A 21298-nucleotide genomic window follows, 5' to 3' on the forward strand; every position below is an offset into this window, starting at 1 on the left:
GACAGATAAACTGGCACTCAAGCCAGCAACCTCAGGGTTTCGAACCTGGGTTTTTACTGTTTCTAGACTGACACTTTGTCCACTACGCCACCGCCTGGTCAGGCCATATATTCTTTAGTAGCTAACAAAGTACCTTGCAAATAGTAAAAACTAAACATTTGTTACACTGAAATAAACTTGTTTATTAGAACTGATTGACTTAAAAATATTTCAGTTTAACAGAAAATCTGGAAAACCTTCTTTTAAAAAATATATGCAGCCACACAATGTGGATATCTTTGTAGCTCCAAACAGGTAGGCCAAGGACTGGTGACGGGCAGCATCTGACATTAACCTTCACCAAAGTTTTTCCCAAGAGGCCCCAGAACCAAACACCCAATGGTGGACTTCAGACCACATCAGAGTATGACCAATTGACACCACAAGTGGCACACCCAAAGGGAAATTTCAGCAGATACCAGACACTGCTGGGGAAAATTCTGCTCTGTGGGGTAAGTCCCCACACAGTAGCTATGGTTGCAGCCTATACTCATAGCCAGACAGCCTGAAGGTCAACCGCACTCATGGGTGGATCAACAGCAATCAAGACTCAACTACAACAGGAGAGCTTGCACAAACCCACACAAGGGAAATTGCTGGAGCACCTAGCTCAAGTGATCAGGGAAACTGCAACACTGACCCTACAGGACACCTACTACATAGGCCATGCTCCGAAGACTGGGAGACGTAGCAGATCAACCTAAGACACAGAAAACTATAGGGAGGCAGCCAAAATGGGGAGACAAAGAAACAGTCCCCAAATTAAATAACAGAAAAAATCCCCAGAAAAAAATAAATGAAATGGAGGCAAGCAATCTACCACAGAGGTCAAAACAATGGTAATAAGGATGCTCAAGGAAAGTAGGGAAGGATCAGATGAACTCAGTGAGAACCTCAACAAAGAAACAGTAAACAGAGAAGAGAACAGAGAAAACCATAAAAAAGAACTAGTCAGAAATGAAAAACACATCTAAAATGAAAAGCATACCAAAAGTAATCAACAGCAGGTTAGATGAAGCAAAGGATCAAATCAGTAACTTGGAAGACAAGGTAGCAGAAAATACCTAATCAAAGCAGAAAAAGGAAAAAGAATTCTAAAAAATAAGGATAGTTTAAGGCAGTGAGTTCAACGGCCAATTGGCAGACCTATGCCAGTTCACCAGAAATTTCGTGAAGTATTGAGTTACAAAGTAGTCACAGGCTATAGGGAATAGAGTCAGTGATGTTGTAGGAACTATGCATGGTGCCAGGTGGGTGCTGGAAGTGGTGGTGGTGGGGAGATACTTTGTGGAGTGTGTAACAGTCTAGGCACTATGCTGTGTACCTGAAACTAATGCAAAGTAATATTGAATGTAAATGTAATTGAAAAATAAAATTAAAATAAAAAACATATTCTGGAAAAGACAGTTTTAAGAGACTAAAAAGACAAGCCACAAATTGGGAAAAAATATTTGCAAACATGTATCTGTTAAAGGACTGGTATCCAGTGGTGGGATTTAGCCAATTTATACCAGTTAGGCAGATAGATATCCAAGTTATTGTTGAATTCAACAAACTGGTTGTTAAGATGGCACTTGTAATCAGGGTTCTGAGCCACCGGCCAATGCAGAAGTCACAAATTTACATTCCTTATTCTCTTAACGTTCATCTGTGCAACAGTATACTCTAAGCTCGTGATGGCAAACCTTTTTATAAAAACCGCCCACTTTTGCAAGCTGGTAAACCTGGTCCCTCCCGCCCACTAGTGGAAGTTCCAGCTTTCATGGTGGGCCAATCACGGCGCTGTTTGGTTGCTCTGTTACCTGCCCATGACTCTAAGTGCCCATAGTAATGTTCATTCTGTCCATAAGTGAAAAAAATTGCTAGTGAGGATGCCAATCAAGAAGCAATATGGAAATATCTTAACAGTTTTATTGTTTTTTGTCAGGTATTATTATTTTTTCATTAATATTTTAAAACTCTTTCTTATAATCTTGTTTTGTGTACCTATCTTATTGTTCTTATTTAAGTATTAAATGCATGAAATAATAAACTACCTTTTGGTATTTTTTTTATACTTAAAATGGTCATTAGGGCAGAGAACTGGTTGTTAAATTATTTGAATCCAAAATACTTAATTTAATATTGTTAAAACTCAACCGTAAGACAAAAAAAACAAACCCAACAATTTTTAAATGGGCATGTCTGACGGGCAGTGGACTGAGCATTGATTGACCTGAGATGCTAAGGTCCCAGGTTCAAAATCCCAAAGTTGCAGGATTGAGCACTGGCTCATCAGGCTTGAGGATCAAATCAGTAACTTGGAAGACAAGGTAGCAGAAAATACCCTTACCAGCTTGAGTACAGGATTGCTGGCTTGAACACAAGATCATCAACATGATCTCAAGGTCACTGGCTTGAGCCCAAAGGCCACTGGCTTGAAGGCCAAGGTCGCTGGCTTGAGCAAGGGGTCACTGGTTTGGCTTGAGTCCCCTAGTCAAGGCATATATATGAGAAGCAATCAATGAACAATAAAGTGATACAATTACAAGTTACTGCTTCTCACCTCTCTCTCTCTCTCCCTCTCTCTTACTCTCTCTGCCAAAAAAGGGGGGGGGCAAAAGATCTGAACAGGTATCTCACTAAAGAAGATATGCAGATTTCAAGCATATAAATAGATACTCAACATCATATGTCATCAGAGGGTGGCAAACTAAACAACAAGATACTACTACATACCTAATAGAAGAGCTAAAATCTAGGACACTGACAACATCAAATCCTGACAAGGATGTGGAACAATAAGAAAACTCATTCACTGCTGGTGGTAATTCAAAATGGTAAGCCATTCTGGAAGACAGTTTGGCAGTTTCTTACAAAACTAAACATACTCTTACCATACAATCCAGTAATTGCACTCCTTGGTATTTTACCCAAATGAATTGAAAACCTATATCCACACAAAAATCCACACACAAATATTCAGAGCAGCTTTATTCATAGTTGCCAAAACTTGGAACAACCAAGACATCCTTTAGTAGGTGAATGGATAAATAAACTGTGGTACATCCAAACAATAGAATGTTATTCAGTGCTACAAAGAAATGAGCTATCAACCTATGAAAAGACAGGGAGGAACCTTAAAAGCTTATTACTAAGTAAATAAAGTTCATCTGAATAGGCTACATACTATATGATTACAACTATGATATTCTGGAAAAGGTAAAAACACTATAAAGACAGAAAAAGATCAGTGGTTGCCAGAGGCTCAGAAGCAGTGGCCCTGGGATGACTGAGTAGATTACAGGGTGTGTTTAGGGCAATAAAACTAGTCTATATGATAGTGTAATGGTGGATACATATCATTGTACATTTGTCAGATCCAAAGAATATACAACACAAAGAGTGAACCTTAAGGCAAATTATGGATCTTATTTAATAATAATGTAAGAATATTAGCTCATCAATTATAGCAAATATACCACACTAAAGAAAGATGTTAACTGTAGGGAGATGGAGGTATGGGGTTGGTAAAGGGGTAGTATATATGAGAACTCGCTATAGTTTCCACTCAACTATCTTATCTGTAAACCTAAAACTGCTCTAAAAAATAAAGTCCATTATATTTTAAATACTTTTTAAATTTATTTTTTTTTTTTTGAGAGACAGGTAGAAAGGAGGTGTAAGGGTGAGAGTAGGGAAGGGGAAGTGAAGAAGGAAAGGGGAGGGGAGAGGGGGAGAGGGAGAGTGGGAGAAAGAGGGAGGAAGGGAGAGAAAGAGGGAGAAAAGGAGAGAGAGAGAGGGAGGGAGAGAGGGAGGAAGGGAGAGAGAGGGAGGAAAGGAGAGGGAGAGGGAGAAAGAGAAGGAGAAAGGAAGGGAGAGGGGGAGGGAGGAAGAAGGAGGGGGAGGGAGGAAGGAAGAGGGGGAAGGAAGAAGAGAGAGGAAAGAGAGAGGGGGGGAGAGGAGGTAAGAGTGAGAGAGGGGGGGAGAGAGAGAAACATCAATACATTGTTCCACCTAATTGTACCATTGATTGCTTCTCAAATGTGCCCTGACTAGGGCTCAAAATGTCAACCTCAGGAGTCGAGCCGGTGGCCTCAGGACCCAGCAAGAGACCCTGGGTTCAAGCCAGTGACCCTGGGATTGAGTTGACAACCTTGGGATCAGCGCAACCCTGAGCCAATGACCCCATGCTTGAACCAGTGACCTCTACACTCCAGGGTGACAGTCTACCCACTGCACCACCAGTCAGGGCTTAAAAAATACTTTTAAACCATCCATATCATCAATCTTTCTCAGAGAAGTTGGTGAGAACCTGGAGAACAGAGTCCTTCTCTTCCTTGATATGGGCAGTACTTTACTGGTGATTATGATTATCTATTGAGATTCTCAACTGGCAACAAAATATACCACAGTCACATCAGGTAAACAAATATAAGACTGCATATTCAACAGTCATGAAAATAGCCAGCTAGCCTGAAAAAGAAGTATTGTATAAAAAGGCCTTCAAGAATTACTTCCTAGAAATGGCAACCGAACAAAGTGAAAGAAAGGAAAAAGGTAAAATTGTAGCAAAACTCAGTATATAGCCTGAAACCCATCTATTTCCTCCAGTTAAAAAAGCAGCTTCTTGCCAATTAGCTCAGTGGTTGAGTGTCAGCCAGGCCTGTGGAAGTTCCAGGTTCAATTCCCAGCCAGGGCACACGGGAGAAGTGCCCATTTGCTTCTCTACCCTTCCCCCTCTACTTTTTCTCTCTCTCTTGCCCTCTCACAGCCAAGGCTCCATTGGAGCAAAGTTGGCCTAGGAGCTGAGGACGGCTCCATGGCTTCCACCTCAGACACTAGAATGGCTCCAGCCGCAACAGAGCAATTACCCAGATGGGCAGAGCATCGCCCCCTGGTGGGCACGTCGGGTGGATCCCAGTTGGGCGCATGCAGGAGTCTGTCTCTCTGCTTTCCCGCTTCTCACTTCAGAAAAATACAAAACCTAAATAAATAAATAAAAAGGCAGCTTCTCTTAATAGGAGGAAAAGTAAAGAAATAGTAAAACAAGGTTGATCACAAAATGGAGTGAACCTATTTAAGGCCCATAGTTGAAATTTAATAAATATGTACTATGTTAATTTCACATAAGGTATAGTATAATGTGCAGTATGAATGTAAAGTATAATGTGCAGTCACTTACTTGATATCTAAACAAATATAATTTCCAGAAGAAATAAGAAAACATTTCTCTAATTTCCATTCAGAATCTAAAACTAGATTAGGTTACATTTTTCTAGTTTGTATCTGTAAACTATTCAATAGATTACAACTTTGTTAGCTGTTATACTCTTAAAAAAAAAAAAAAAACTCCATTCAGGTATAATCTGAAGAAAGTTCATAAGTGGTTTCATAAATTCATAAATTCATAGAGAGTAGTATCTATATAATCTGGCATATTAATGGCAATATATTTTTATTTTTTTATAAAAATCAAAGAAGCATTATCCAAAGAAACATTATGTCACATTATTTTCTTTAAAAGTAACTCATTAAGAAGGTTTCTATAAAAACATACTTAACAAGTATGTGGGATGTGTTTGTTTCTCTACTCAAACAAGAACTTGAGAGACAGCACACCACCAACAGGTTCTGAAGAGAGGGGTAATTAGCATATTAGAAACTAACATTTTTGGCACATGGCACCTATAGAAAGAATGTCTATTCTCCAGTCATGAGTCACACATTAAGCTTCCTCTCTATTGTGAAGCAAACTTTCAGTAAAAGGAGCAACAGGGAAGAATACAACATATGAAAAACTTGGACAACTTCCCAGGAAGAAATCACAGTGAAGCTAGGTCTGAGAAAGTTAGATAACATATACTACAAGTTACACTAATATACTCTTTTCTTAATCACTCTTAAACTTGAGTTAACAGAAGAGAAGGAAATTTAGAGTCTTTAGTTTTATTTGAAGTTTTCTTTTAACAGAATTTTGTAATACAGAATAAAATTATACAAGTATTAGCATGGTTTTAATTTTTGTGAAATTGAATGATTTAATGTATCATTCTACATTATTTTATGATGACATCTGTGAAAAGTTCTCACCTGTCACATACCCACCCAGCACACACACACAATGACCCCAGAAGGCAAACGCTCTGCTTTACCTTCTGCTGAAAAGTCTGCAACCTCCACCGCCTGAGGTCCACCCACGAGGCCTCCTGGAATCTATGAACACAGCAGAGGCAAAAGGCAGAGAGGTTTATGTAGATTTAAAGTCACACTGCCCAAAACCTACAATGCCAAATGCCTATCACAAGTCTACATATCTGCCAAGAAAATCAGATTTTAGCTTTGACAATAAACAAATCTAATATATTGATAACTTTCAGAGTTCATTATATATTTATTATGTGGCTAATATATGAAAATTAAAAGTTGAGCCTTAACTAAATGATATTCTCACCAAAGATATGATTTACACTGTGAGAAATGCTAATTAAGCAACTAAGTATGAATTTATATATGCTGAAAGTAACAATTTAATTTTTAAAATTATGTAAGAGAGGCAATATACATATAGAAGAAATATTAAAGAATATAGATAGAAAATACACTTCACAAAATGAAAGGTACCTGCAGCTCAAAGGTACATTCTTTCCTAGGACCAGAGAATGTTTGGGATATAAGAGAAAAACAATCAAAAACAGACCTGGAGCCTGACCAGGTGGTAGCGCAGTGGATAGAGCGTCAGACTGGGATACAGAGGACCCAGGTTCGAGATGCCAAGGTCGCCAGCTTGAGCGCGGGCTCATCTGGTTTCAGCAAGGCTCACCAGCTTGAGCTCAAGGTCGCTGGCTCAAGCAAGGGGTCACTCAGTCTGCTATAGCCCCCCCCCCCCCCAGTCAAGGCACATATGAGAAATCAATCACTGAACAACTAAGGAGCCACAACGAAGAATTAATGTTTCTTATCTCTCTCCCTTCCTGTCTGTCTGTCCCTCTCTCTGACTCTGTCTCTGCCACACACACACACACAAAAGAAACAGACCTGGAAATGGACAAAGACCAAGAGGAAAAGGGAAAGTAGAACTGTAAAGATATTCTAATGCTAAGATTTAAGTCTGACAGTAATGTTGACATGAGCAAGATACTAGCCTGCGGTGGTGCAGTGGATAAAATGTAGACCTGGAACACTAAGGTCGCCAGTTCAAAACTCTGGACTTGTCCGGTCAAGGCACATATGACAAGCAATCAATGAAAAACTAAAGTAAAGCAACTATGAGATGATACTTCTCAAGCATCCCCTCCTTTCTCTGTAAAATCAATAAATAAAACCCTTTTTTAAAAATAGAATAAGAAATGAGTTAAGATATTATCATATGCTGAGGACTATGGGGGAAATCCACCTTGTTCCATATTATAAAATAAATATAAGCATGAAAGTTGAAAAGCTTTTCAGAACACATTCATGTAAAAAATTAAGAATTTAACCAGGTAAAATATTTAGATCTAGATTTCATCTCCTTTTTTTCTGATGACAGGAATAAAAGATTACAAAACGCAGCTGGTATTAAGAAAAAAAAATCAGATAAATTGTACTAGCTCTTAAATTTAAAAGAGGGGGCAGGTTATCTTTATGCAATATTTAGAAATCCTTAAAAATATCAAACAGGCTCTGGCCGGGTAGCTTGGTTGGTAAGAGCATTGTCCTAATACAAACTCTAAGGCTGCAGATTTGGTCCTCAGCCAGGGCACATTCAAGAATCAAACAATGAATGTATGAATAAGTGGAACAGGAAAACCATGTTTCTCTCTCTCTCTCTTTCTCTCTCTCTCTCTCTCCTTTCCTTTCTCTAAAATCAATAAATAAAATTTATATATATATATATAAAATAATTAGAAAAGAAGGAACAAAGCATTGTCCTAAAACATGATGGTATGTCAAGAAAGAAACCAGTATTATTAAACATGGGCCCCAAAGTCAGGTAGCTTGAGTTCAAGTTCCAGCTAAGTCACTTAATAGCTCTGTGACATTGGGCTCAGATCTCTTAACCTCTCAGTATAACCATCGCTGTTCAATGAGGATTAAATCATCTCTCAGATTTGTAACTGAATATCAAATAAAACAAGGTATTAAAAATAGCAGAGTGTTTTATATTTTGCAAAATTTAAGTCAGTGCTTTTGACTAAATTAACAACTTATAAGTTTAACTAAGAAATAGAGGGCCTATAGAGTGCCATGCTAAGAAATTTGGGTTTGCCGTGTGGGGAAGCCCAAAGAGGCAAAGCAAAAAAGTGGAACTTACCAAAAGAGCCTAAAATAGTTGGCTAAATGACAGCCAGAAGACCACAGTCCCCAAGAGATTGTTTTATTGTATTATAAATTTAACAATTTGCGCAAGACTATCGGCCTCAAATGTATCTTTTCTTAATTCCCAAAACAACTTTATTGGTTGCACCATCCTCTAAGGCAGTACTTATGACATTCTAAGTTAAGATCTGAGACACAGGCCTTGGCGGGTTGGCTCAGTGGTAGAGCGTCAGCCTAGCCTGCAGGAGTCCCGGGTTTGATTCCCGGCCAGGGCACACAGGAGAAGCGCCCATCTGCTTCTCCACCCCTCCCCCTCTCCTTCCTCTCTCTTATCCTCCCGCAGCCAAGGCTCCATTGGAGCAAAGTTGGCCAGGGCGCTGAGGATGGCTTTGTGGCCTCTGCCTCAGGCACTAGAGTGGCTCTGGTCAAAACAAAGCAACGCCCCGGATGGGCAGAGCATTGCCCTCTGGTGGGCGTGCCGGGTGGATCCCAGTCAGGCGCATGTGGGAGTCTTGTCTGACTGCCTCCCCGTTTCTGGCTTTGGAAAAATAAAAAAACAAAAAGATCTGAGACACAGTAACTATTTGTATATGGCATATACTATAGTTCTAAAAACCAAAGAGAAAAAAATCCCACCCAATAAATAAATGACAGCAAAGACTTATATAGGATGTATGATGTGTCAGACAATTTTAACAGCTCTACAATTATTAACTCATTTGGTCTTCACAATTCTGAGATAAGTACTATTATTATTTTCATTTTACAAATGAAGAAACAGACACAGGGAGTTTAAGAAAATGCCTAATCCACATACCTAGGGGTGGCAGATCTGCCATTCAAACCCAGACTTTCTACTTCTAGAGCCACACTTTTAGTCACTATATCATCTAGCCCAGGGGTAGTCAACCTTTTTATACCTACCTCCCACTTTTGTATCTGTTAGTAGTAAAATTTTCTAACTGCCCACTGGTTCCACAGTAATGGTGATTTATAAAGTAGAGAAGTAACTGTACTTTATAAAATTTATAAAGCAGAGTTACAGCAAGTTAAAGCATATAATAAAAATTACTTACCAAGTACTTTATGTCAGATTTTCGCTAAGTTTGGCAGGATAAATTTTATAAAACAACTTACTATGGTTAAATCTATCTTTTTATTTATACTTTGGTTGCTCCGCTACCGCCCACCATGAAAGCTGGAACCCCCACTAGTGGGCGGTAGGGACCAGGTTGACTATCACTGTTCTAGCCTATGGATTAAAATCACACAAACACCCAGGCACTTATCTATACCTAAGAAGCCAAACAATTATAAATGTTAAATATTCAATCACACTATATTTTTTCTTTAGCATTTGCAATATCATCTGAAAATAATTAAATTCACACAATTGTTATACAAAATATTTTTAAAAATAGAAAACGCTTATAATATAAAACTAAAAAGTTTTTAAAAAACTAAAAAAAACTGAAGAACATATATCCGAATAACATTCAAGTAATACTAATAGAGTAACAAGCTTGAGTTTGTTTCCATTTTTAAAATTTGCTACTATGTGATTATATAACTTATTGTTAAACATTTTATAAACTTCTAAAAAAATCAACAAAATAAGACACTACCACACACCCATTAGGATGGCTACTATCAAAAAAAATTTTTTTAAGGAATAACAAGTGTTGGCAAGGATATGGAGAAACTGGAACCCCTGTACTGTTGATGAGAATGTAAAATGATGCAGTCACTATAAAAAACAATATGGCAGTTCCTCAAAAATTAAAAATAGAATTATATTATCCAGCAATTCCACTTGTGGTTATGTAGACAAAGGAGTTGAAAGCAAGGCTTTTCAAAAAGATATTTGTACACCCATGTTCATAGCATCATTATTCATAATAGGCAAAAAATGAAAGCCACCAAGTCTTTATTGAAGGATGAATAAAAAAAATGTAGTTTCGTATATATACATACAATGAAATATTATTTAGCCTTAAAAAGGACATTTTGACACATACAACATAGATTAACCTTGAAGATATTATGCTAGATTAAATGAAACAGTCACAAAAGGGCAAATACTACACAATCCCACTTATTATGAGGTACCAAAAGTAGTCAAAGTCATAGGAATAGAAAGTAGGATAGCAGTTGACAGGGGCTAGAAAAGGGGAGAAATGAGAATTTATTCTTTTTTTTTTTTTTAGGTGACAGGAGGGGAGATAAACAGGCAGACTCCCACATGTACTCCATGTTCCAAAGCTATTTTTAGTGTCAAACTCAGACCAACCCAGGTATCTTCAGCGCCTGGGGCCATGCTCCAACCAATCAAGCCACTGGCTGCAGGAGGGGAAGAGGGAGAGAAGGGGGGTCAGAAGCAAACGGTCACTTCTCCTGTGTGTCCTGACCAAAAATTGAACCCAGGATGTCCATATGCCAGGCTGCCACTCTATCCACTGAGCCATAGACCAGGGCCAGGACTTCTTCTTTAATAGGTTTCAATTTTACAAAATGAAGAGTTCTGTAGACAGATGATGGTGATGGTAGCATAAAAAGTATGAATGTACTTAATACCACTGAATTGTACTATTAAAATTATTAAGTATATTTTATCACAATTTTTTAAAAAGTAAAATGTGCTAACTGTATAAAAATCTAAAAAGGAAAGTAAAAGAAGACAAATAAAATCATGCATTATTTCATCTTCCAGAAAAAAAACAACACTGTAAGTTCCTTTCTAATATACAGAGTGAGGCAAAAGTAGGTTTAAAGTTGTTTGTATAGAAAATAATACAATAATTAATACAGTACAAGAATAAACTTTCACATACTCACAACTCTAAACCTGCTTTTGCCTCACCCTGTATATTGTTACATGGTTGAAAAAAATCATTCAATTTATTTTTTAGAAAGAAATTCCTATTAATGCTATTTTTACCAATGTTATTTGGCTTTAGTAACTGGCTTTAGTAATTTTACTAAAAGTTTAACTGGATAGTTTTTAAAAACACTCAAAAGTTAAGAGTTAAAGCATAATTTTTGCTCCAAGAACTTAAAACAGTAAGGTATGAAAATACTATCAAAATTGTACCAATACTCTAGGTTTCCCACAGAATAACTTCTCTACTCCGAGTTTTAAAGAGATTACATGTATTACTACTTAGGTGTTGTACCACACTGGTCTCCCTACCTCCATTCTCAATCTTCTCTGTGGCAGTTGCTACTGGCCGCCTACCACATATCCAATTTTCCCCTTCTTCTTTAGTAACAGACGCTGGTTTTATATTGGGCAGCATGCACCCAGATAAAAGTATACTTTCTGGCTTTCCTTGCTGCTAAGACTGTTCAATGAATTAGAAGTAGAAATCACTGGATGGTATTCCAGGAAAGCTACTTAAAGGGGAACTGGCTTAGCTGGAAGTGTGTCTGTAACTTAGAAACTATGGATGACACTCCAGAACTTGTTATGGATCAGAGGGTAATGGAAGCTATGCCAAAGGACAGTGAAGCAACAGAAGAAATTCAGGTCCTTTATGATCCTAGAGTAATCATACAAAGCCTGGACTTCAGTCTGAGAAATATACAGTTAACCACTGAACAACACAGGTTTGAACTGCACAGGTCCACTCTTACATAGATTTTTTTCAGTAAATACTGTAAATGTATTTTCCTTATGATTTTCTTAATAACATTTTTTCTCTAGTTTATTGTAAGAATACAGTATAATACACATACAAGATGTGTTAATCGACTGTTTACATGTTATCCATAAGGCGTCCAGTCTATAGCAGACAATTAGTAGTTAAGTATTGGAGGAGTCAAAAATTATATGCAGATATTTTACTACACTGGCATGAACAGCCCTAGCCTCCATGTTGTTCAAAGGTCTGTGCCTCTATCTTGTCTTGTATTTAGGTAAACCTAAATTTAACTAATAAACTCACCTTAATATTGCTATCAGTGATCTCTCTAAAATGCAAATCATAATTGTCAAAATCCTTATCTTAGCACACAGGCCCTTTTGATAATTTCTTTGGCCTCTACGTATAATTATTTCCACAGCTTTACCCTAGCCCTAAGCTCCAACTGTAAAGAAACACTTATAAAATGGTGACTACAGTTAAAAATACTGCATTGCATATTTCAAAGTTAATAAGAAAGTATATCTTAAAAGTTCTCACCACAAGAAAAAAATTGTTAAGTATAGTGACTGATGTTTAAAAAATAAGAGGCTATATATTATGGACTCAGGAGATAGTAATCTCTGGCATTAGGTCAGTTTTATTGTGTCATCCAAACTGTCAAAAATCTCAAAGTTTTAAGAGTATATTGATGTATCATTTACTATAAAAAGTATATTAAAACTTTTCTCTTACTGTGGAAAAGAAAGAAAAAGAATCACTAGTAGGCTTTTCAATCCTCCCTGCCTTTGCCCAAGTTGCTTGGAACACCCTTCTGAATCTTTCTCCTTCTATCCTTCAAGTTTCAAGTCCTGCAAAAACCTTTTCTGCTATATACCTACAGACACAGACAACACATATGTACATGTACCAAATATATATAGACAATCTTCCTGTGTGTTTAACCTTTTCTATTCAGGTACTATAATACTTTTCGATTATAATGTAATTTTGATTTTCCTGTCTGCCTTTGTCACTCAAGTGAAAATCTCTGAGGATGGAGGTATTAGCACAAGATCTATAGTACACAGAAGAACTCTATAAATTTTGGGTCAATTAATGAAGTTCAAGGAAATAGTCATTTTAAGCACTTCAAAATTTTCATATTCTCAAACACATATTAAGTAAAATGTTCTTTCATTTTAAATCACAAAAATTCTAGTATCACCTGACCTGTGGTGGTGCAGTGAATAAAGCGTCAAGTGGAACACTGAGGTCATCATTAAAACCCTGGGCTTGCCTGGTCAAGGCACATATGGGAGTTGATGTTTCCTGTTCCTCCCCCCCTTCTCTCTCTCTCTCTCCTCTCTAAAATGAATAAAAATTCTAATATAAAGAAATATATTAGGAGACATCAAAATTTCAAGCCAGTTGGCAAGGCTTAATTTCTTTACTATAAAATATCATTTCCCTTCCAAAACAAACCAAGTATCCTGAGTAAATAAATCTTTTTTCTTTTCAAAACGACTTTCAAAGTGTTCAAGAGAAGGCAACAGACAACATTTTCTCTTTGCAAGACATCCACACAATATTTGTTGAGGATCATTTAGACATCAAGCATTATACCAAGAAGTTAAAATAGAGAATAACAAGCTCTGTGGGGAAAAAAAAAGGCCAAAGATATTATGGGTATATCTATCCCCATCTCCATGAGATGAGAAAGTTTAGAGAGATGGCATTTAAATTTTTTTTTAATTTTAATTTTTTTTGTTTACTTTATTGATTTCAGAGAGAGAAAGAGAGAGAGCAGGAGAAAGACAAGAACATCTGTTCCCGTATGTGCCCTGACCAGGGATAGAACCTGCAACCTCTGTGCTTAGGGACGATGCTCTAACCAACCGAGCTATTCAGCCAGGGCTTTATATTTTTATATATATTTTTTTCTGAAGTGAGAAGTGGGGAGGCATTCAGACAGACTCCCACATGCACCCGACTGGGATCCACCCAGCATGCCCACCAGGGGGCAATGCTTGGCCCATCTGGGGTGTTGCTCCATTGCAACTGGAGCCATGCTCAGCGCCTGAGGCAGAGGCCATAGAACCATCCTCAGCGCTCAGGCCAACTTTGCTCCAATGGAGCCTTGGCTGCAGGAGGGGAAGAGAGAGAGAGAGAGAGAGAGAGAGAGAGAGAGAGAAAGGAGAGGGGAAAGAGTGGAGAAGCAGATGGGCGCTTCTCCTATGTGCCCTGACCGGGAATCGAACCCAGGACTTCTACATGCCAGGCCGATGCTCTACCATGAGCCAAACGGCCAGGGCAAGAACAACATTTTAATTCTCCATTTTTTATGAGCTCAAGTTCTTTTGGTTAGACAGAATAATCCAGTATCTTTTAATGTCCACTATGTAGCAATATACCACATTGTTTATGTATATTATCTCAAATATAAAAGTTCTGTAAGATAGCGCTTTTTTCTTTCTTTTTTTTTTTTTTTTTTACAGAGACAGAGAGTGAGTCAGAGAGAGGGATAGACAGGGACAGACAGACAGGAACGGAGAGAGATGAGAAGCATCAATCATTAGTTTTTCATTGCGCATTGCAACATCTTAGTTGTTCATTGATTGCTCTCTCACATGTGCCTTGACCGCGGGCCTTCAGCAGACCGAGTAACCCCTTGCTGGAGCCAGCGACCTTGGGTTCAAGCTGGTGGGCTTTTTGTTCAAACCAGATGAGCCCACGCTCAAGCTGGCGACCTCAGAGTCTCGAACCTGGGTCCTCTGCATCCGACGCTCTATCCACTGCTCCACCGCAGGCACGCTTTTTTCTTTTTATTGAATTTATTGGGGTAACATTGGTTAACAAAATTATATGGTTTCAGGTGCAAAATTCCACAACACATCAACTGTGTGCTATATTGTGTATTCACCATCCGAAGTCAATTCTCTGTCCTCCACCATTTATCACCCCTATACTCTCCTGCACCTCTCTGCTCCCCCTCATACCCCTCCCCCCAACAATCACCACACTGTTATCCATATCCATCAAGTTTTTCTCTTTTTTTCCTTGCTCAATTCCTCCAACCACTCAGCTAGGACCTCCAACCCTCCCTACCCCAAACAGCTGTCAGCTTGCTCTCTCTGAGTGTTTCTCTTTTATTTTGTTAGATTCCACATGTAAGTGAAATAATATGATACTTTCTCTGACTGGATTGTTGCACTTAACATAATCATCTCCAGGTCCATCTATGCTGTCTCAAAAGGTAAGATTTCCTTCTTTTTTGCAGCTGAGTAGTATTCTATTGTATAAATAAAACACAGCTTTTTCTATCCACTCATCTACTGATGGGCACTTGGGCTGCTTCCAAATCTTGGCTGTTGTAAATAAAGCTGCAATGAATACAGGGGGTGCATATATTCTTTCAAATTAGTGTTTTGGGTTTCTTCAGATAAATTTCCAGAAGTGCAATCACTGGGTCATATGGCAGTTCCATTTTTAATTTTTTGAGGTAATTAGATACTACTTTCCATAGTGGCTGCACTAATATGCATTCCCACCAACAGTATACAAGGTTCCCATTTCTCCACATCCTTGTTAACGCTTGTTGTTTGTAGATTGACGATAGCCATTCTGACAAAAGTGAGCTAACTCACTGTGGCTTTAATTTGCATTTCCCTGATGATTAGTGATGTTGAGCATCTTTCATGTCTATTGGTCATCTGTATGTCCACTTTAGAGAACTATTTGGGTCTTTTGCCCATTTTAAAAAAGATATTATTTATTCATTTTAGAGAGGGGAGAGAGAGAAGGGGGAGAGGAGCAGGAAGAACCAACTCCCATATGTGCTTTGACCAGGCAAGCCTGGAGTTTCGAACCTGCAACCTCAGTGTTCCATCCAAGTCAATGCTTTATCCACTACACCACCACAGGTCAGGCCTTTGCCCATTTTTTAATTGGATTGTTTCATTGCTGTTGAATTATATATTCTTATAAATTCTGGATATTCACCCCTTATCAGATGTATCATTAGCAAATATATTCTCCCAAAGAAGGTTGTCTTTTCATTTTGTTGACATTTTTGTTTGCTGTGCAAAAACTTTTTAGTTTGACATAGTCCCATTTTTTTATTTTTCCTTTTATTTTCCTTGCCCAGGAAGATCTATCAGAAAAAATATTGCTAAGAGAAATGTCCAAGATTTTACTATCCATGTTTTTCTTCTGTAATTTTTATGGTTTCAAGTATAACATTTAAGTTTTTAATTTATTTTGAGTTTATTCTTGTGTATAGTGTAAGAACGGGGTCAAGTTTCATTTTTTTGCACTTACCTATCCAGTTTTCCCAACACCATCTATTAAATAGACTATCTTTAACTCGCTGTATGTTTTTGCCTCCTTTGTCAAATATTATTTTACTATAAGTACATGGGTTTATATCTGAGCTCTCTATTCTCTTCCACTGAATATTTTTCAATGTGTCTGTTTTTCCGCCAGTACCATACTGTTTTGATTACTATGACCTTGTAGTATACTTTGATGTCAGATTGTGTAACTTCTCCAACCTTGTTCTTTTTTCTCAAGATAGCAGTGGTTAGTCAGGGTCTTTGTGATTCCATATAAATTTTTGGAATATTTGTTCCAGTTCTGTGAAAAACACCATTGGTACCCTGATAGGAATTGTACTGAATCTATAGATTGTTTTGGTTAGTCTGGATAGTTTAATGATGTTAATTCTTCCTATCCATGAACACAGTATATGCTTCCACTTAGTTGTATTTTCTTCAACTTCTCTCTTCAGTGTCTTAAAATTTCCTGAGTACAGGTCTTTTACATCCTAGGTTAAAGTTATTCCTATGTATTTTATTCTTTTTTTTTTTTTTTGGTATTTTTCCGAAGCTGGAAACGGGGAGAGACAGACAGACTCCCGCATACGCCCGATCGGGATCCACCCGGCACGCCCACCAGGGGGCAATGCTCTGCCCCTCCGGGGGTCGCTCTGCTGCAACCAGAGCCACTCTAGCGCCTGGGGCAGAGGCCAAGGAGCCATCCCCAGCGCCGGGGCCATCTTTGCTCCAATGGAGCCTCGCTGTGGGAGGGGAAGAGAGAGACAGAGAGGAAGGAGAGGGGGAGGGGTGGAGAAGCAGATGGGCGCTTCTCCTGTGTGCCCTGGCCGGGAATCGAACCCGGGACTCCTTGCACGCCAGGCAGATGCTCTACCACTGAGCCAACCGGCCAGGGCATTTTATTCTTTTTGAAGCAACTGTGAATGGGAATGTTTTCTTAGTTTCCCTTTATACTAGTTTATTATTGGTGTTATTTAAATACAACTGATTTCTGGATATTTATTTTATATCCTGCTACTTTACTAAATTATTTATTTAGTCTATAGTTTTTTAGTGGAATTTTTAGGGTTCTCTATATACAGTATCGTGTCATCTACAAATAATACTAGTTTACTTCTACCTTTCCAATTTGGATACCTTTTATTTCTTCTTCCTGTCTGATTACTGTGACTGGAACTTCTAGTTCTATGTTGAATAAGAGTAGAGAAAGGAAACATCCTTGTCTTGTTCCCAAACTAAAAAGAAATGCTTAGAGTTTAAATACTGAGTATGATGTTGGCTGTGGGTTTGTAATATATGGTCTTTTATTATGTTGAAATATGCTCCTTATATTTCCACTTCATTTAGAGTTTATCATATATACCTATCAAATGCTTTTTCTTATCTACTGAAAGGAGAAAAAAAACTGTAGTTTCAATACTTAAATCTGAGAAAATACTTTAAAACAAAAGACTTTAAAGTCTATTTTCTCAGATTCAGTAGTTTATCAAATGCTTTTTCTGTATCTACTGATATGATCATGTGGGTTTTATCCTTTATTTTATTTATGCAGTGTACCATATTTACTGATTTGCAGATATTGTATCAACTTTACATCCCCAGAATAAGTCGCACTTGATCACGGTGTATAATCTTTTTCATGTATTGCTGGATCCAGTTTGCTAATACTTTGTTGAGGACTTTAGCATCTATGTCCATTAAGAATTTTTGGCTTGCCCTGGCCGGTTGGCTCAGTGGTAGAGCGTCAGCCTGGCGTGCAGGAGTCCCAGGTTCGATTCCCAGCCAGGGCACACAGGAGAAGCACCCATCTGAGAAAAAAAAATATTTTTTTGGCTTATACTTTCACTGTAGTGTCCTTATGTATTTTTGGGATTAGGATGATGCAGAAAATGGGTTTGGGAGTCTTGTCTTCTTGAACTTTTTGGAATAGATTGAGAAAGGTAGGTGTTAGTTCTCCTTTGAATGTTTGCTAAAATTCAGCTGTGAGGCCATAGTCCAGGACTTCTGTTGGATGGAAGTTTTTTGATTACTGATTCGATTTCACTAGCTGCAGTCTGTCTATTCAGATTCTCTGAATTCTTCCTGACTCAGTTTTGGAAGATTGTATGGTTCTAGGAATTTATCCATTTCATCCAGATTATCCAATCTGTTGGCATATATTTGTTCATAATATTTTCTTACAACCCTTTGTATTACTTTGGTATCAGTTGTTACTTATTTTTCATTTCTGATTTTATTTGGGTCCTCTTTCTTTTCCTCTTGATGAGTCTGGGTTAAAGGTTGGTCAATCTTATTTATCTTTTCAAAAAACCAGCTCTTGGTTTCATTGATCTTTCGTGGGGGTTTTTAGACTGCATATCATTTATTCCTGCTCTGACCTTTATTATGTATTTCCTTCCTTGTACTTATTTTAGTCTTTGCTTGTTCTTTTTCAAATTCCTGTAAGTGTAAAATTAGATTGAGATTTTTCGTATTTCTTGAGATAGGCTTGTATTGTCATAAATTTCCTTCATGGATTGTTTTTGCTGTGTCCCATTGATTCTGGGTTGCTGTGTTCTCATTTTCATTTGTTTCAGGGTATCTTTTGACTTCTTCCTTCACCTCATTGTTAACCTATTCATTGTTTAGTAACATGTTATTTAGTCTCCATGCCTTTGTTTTCCTTTCTTTCTTGTGATGGATTTCTAGTTTTATACATTTATGGTCAGAGGAGATACTTGATATGATTTCAGTCTTCTTAAATTATATTAAGACTTGTGTCCTAACATGTGGTGTACCTTAGAAAAGGTTCCATGTGCACTTGAAAAGAATGTATATTCTGCTTCTTTGGGGTGAAGTGCTCTGAAGATATCAATTAAATCCAGCTGATCTAGTGTGTCACTTAAGGCCACTGTCTCCTTACTGATTTTCTGTCTAGATCTATCCATTGATGTCAAAATCCTCAACTTAAATTTATTACTGTTAATATCTTCCTTTATGTCCAATAAGATTTGCTTTATATATTTAGGTGCTCCTATGTTGGGTACATAAATGTTTAACGGGGTTATATCCTCTTGTTGGGTTGTTCCCTTTATTATGTAGCGACCTTCTTTGTCTCTTACTATAGCTTTTGTTTTAAAGTCTATTTTCTCAGATTTAAGTATTGAAACTACAGCTTTTTTTCTACTTTCAATTTGTACAAAATACCTTTTTCCATGTCTTTACTTTTAGTTTGTGTGTATCTTTTGTTCTGAGGTAGGTTTCTTGTACACAGGATATATGTGGGTCTTGTTTTCTTAGCCATTCAGCTGCCCTATGTCTTTTTTTTTTTTTTAATTTTATTATTTTTTATTTATTTATTCATTTTTAGAGAGGAGAGAGAGAGAGAGAGAGAGAGAGAGAGAGAGAGAGAGAGAGAGAGGAGGGAGGAGCAGGAAGCATCAACTCCCATATATGCCTTGACCAGACAAGTGCAGGGTTTTGAACCGGCGACCTCAGTGTTCCCAGGTTGACGCTTTATCCACTGCGCCACCAGAGGTCAGGCTGCCCTATGTCTTTTGATTTGAGAATTTAAGCCATTTACATTTAAAGTGATTATTACAGGATCATTGCCATTTTATTATTTTAACTATTTTCTCCTCCTTCTTCAAGCAGGATCTTTAACATTTCTTGTAATACTGGTTTGGTGGTAATGAACTCCTTTAGCTTTTTCTTGTTTGAGAGAAGTTCTTAATTTCCCCTTCAATTTTAAATGATAACTTTGCTGGGTAAAAAATATAGTCTTGGTTGTAGGTCCTTGCTTTTCATCACTTTGAATATTTCATGCCAGTCCCTTCTGGCCCAAAATGTTTCTGTTGAGAAATCAGTTGACAGTCTTACAGGAGCTTCCTCGCAGATAATTTTCTACTGTAACTTTTTATCTTTAATCTTTGGCATTTTAATTATGATGTGTCTTGGTGTGGGCCTCTTTGGGTTCATCATGTTTAGGACTGTGGGCCACTTCTTGGACTTGTGTGTCTTTTTTCCTTCACCAGGCTATGGAAGCTTTCTGTCATTATTTTTCAATTAGGTTTTGATTTCTCACTCTCTCTCTTCTCCTTCTGGTACCCCTACAATACACATTGTTAAACTTCATGTTGTCTCAAAAGTCCCTTAAACCTGTGGTTTTCACCTGCTAGTCCACAAACCTGTGCTGGTATGCTAGAAATTTCATGCTGGTCCACAAAAAAGGTATCACCATGACATTGTACAGAGATTATAGAGTCTACAATCATTGGGTCTACAGCAGGGGTCCCCAAACTACGGCCCGTGGGCCGCATGCAGCCCCTGAGGCCATTTATCCAGCCCCCGCCGCACTTCTGGAAGAGGCACCTCTTTCACTGGTTGTCAGTGAGAGGAGCACATTGACCATCTCATTAGCCAAAAGCAAACCCATAGTTCCCATTGAAATACTGGTCAGTTTGTTGATTTAAATTTACTTGTTCTTTATTTTAAATATTGTATTTGTTCCCGTTTTGTTTTTTTACTTTAAAATAAGATATGTGCAGTGTGCATAGGGATTTGTTCATAGTTTTTTTTATAGTCCGGCCCTCCAACGGTCTGAGGGACAGTGAACTGGCCCCCTGTGTAAAAAGTTTGGGGACCCCTGGTCTACAGAGTCTAAAATCATTGGACTGGTGGTTAAAACCACTGCCTTAAACTATTCTCTTTTTTTTTCTTTTTGCTACTTTGGGTGTTTTTTTCTACCTTGTCTTCCAAATTGCAAATTCGACCCTCTGCTTCATATAACGTACTGTTTATTCCTTCCAGTGTATTCGTTTCAGATATTTTAGTCTTCGTTTCTGACTAGTCCTTTTCTGTGTCCTTTCTTGTGCTTTTAAGCATCCTTATAACCATTACTTTAAAGTCTATATCTGATAAATTGCTTGCTTTCATTTCATTTAACTTTCTTTCTAGAGATTTCTCCTGTTCTTTCATTTGGGAGAGGGATCTGTTTGTCTCCCCATTTTGGCTGCTTTATTGTGCTTGTTTCTATGTATTAGGTAT

General features: G+C 37.8%; 1 protein-coding gene across 3 annotated transcripts in view; it reads right to left on the reverse strand.

The window, feature by feature from the left end:
* The window catches only part of CDK19 (cyclin dependent kinase 19), a 230587-nt gene that overhangs the window by 145562 nt on the left and 63727 nt on the right, over positions 1 to 21298 (reverse strand). For 2 of the 3 annotated variants that reach the window (XM_066247731.1, XM_066247729.1), the window contains exon 2: positions 6174 to 6234. The exons of the other annotated variant lie outside the window; for it this stretch is intronic. In XM_066247731.1, the coding sequence (XP_066103828.1) occupies positions 6174 to 6234 (61 nt within the window). The remainder of the gene's footprint in view (positions 1 to 6173; positions 6235 to 21298) is intronic. 3 annotated transcript variants of the gene reach the window in all.

The sequence above is a fragment of the Saccopteryx bilineata genome, chromosome 12 (assembly GCF_036850765.1).
Source record: "Saccopteryx bilineata isolate mSacBil1 chromosome 12, mSacBil1_pri_phased_curated, whole genome shotgun sequence".
NCBI classification, from domain to species: Eukaryota; Metazoa; Chordata; class Mammalia; order Chiroptera; family Emballonuridae; genus Saccopteryx; species Saccopteryx bilineata.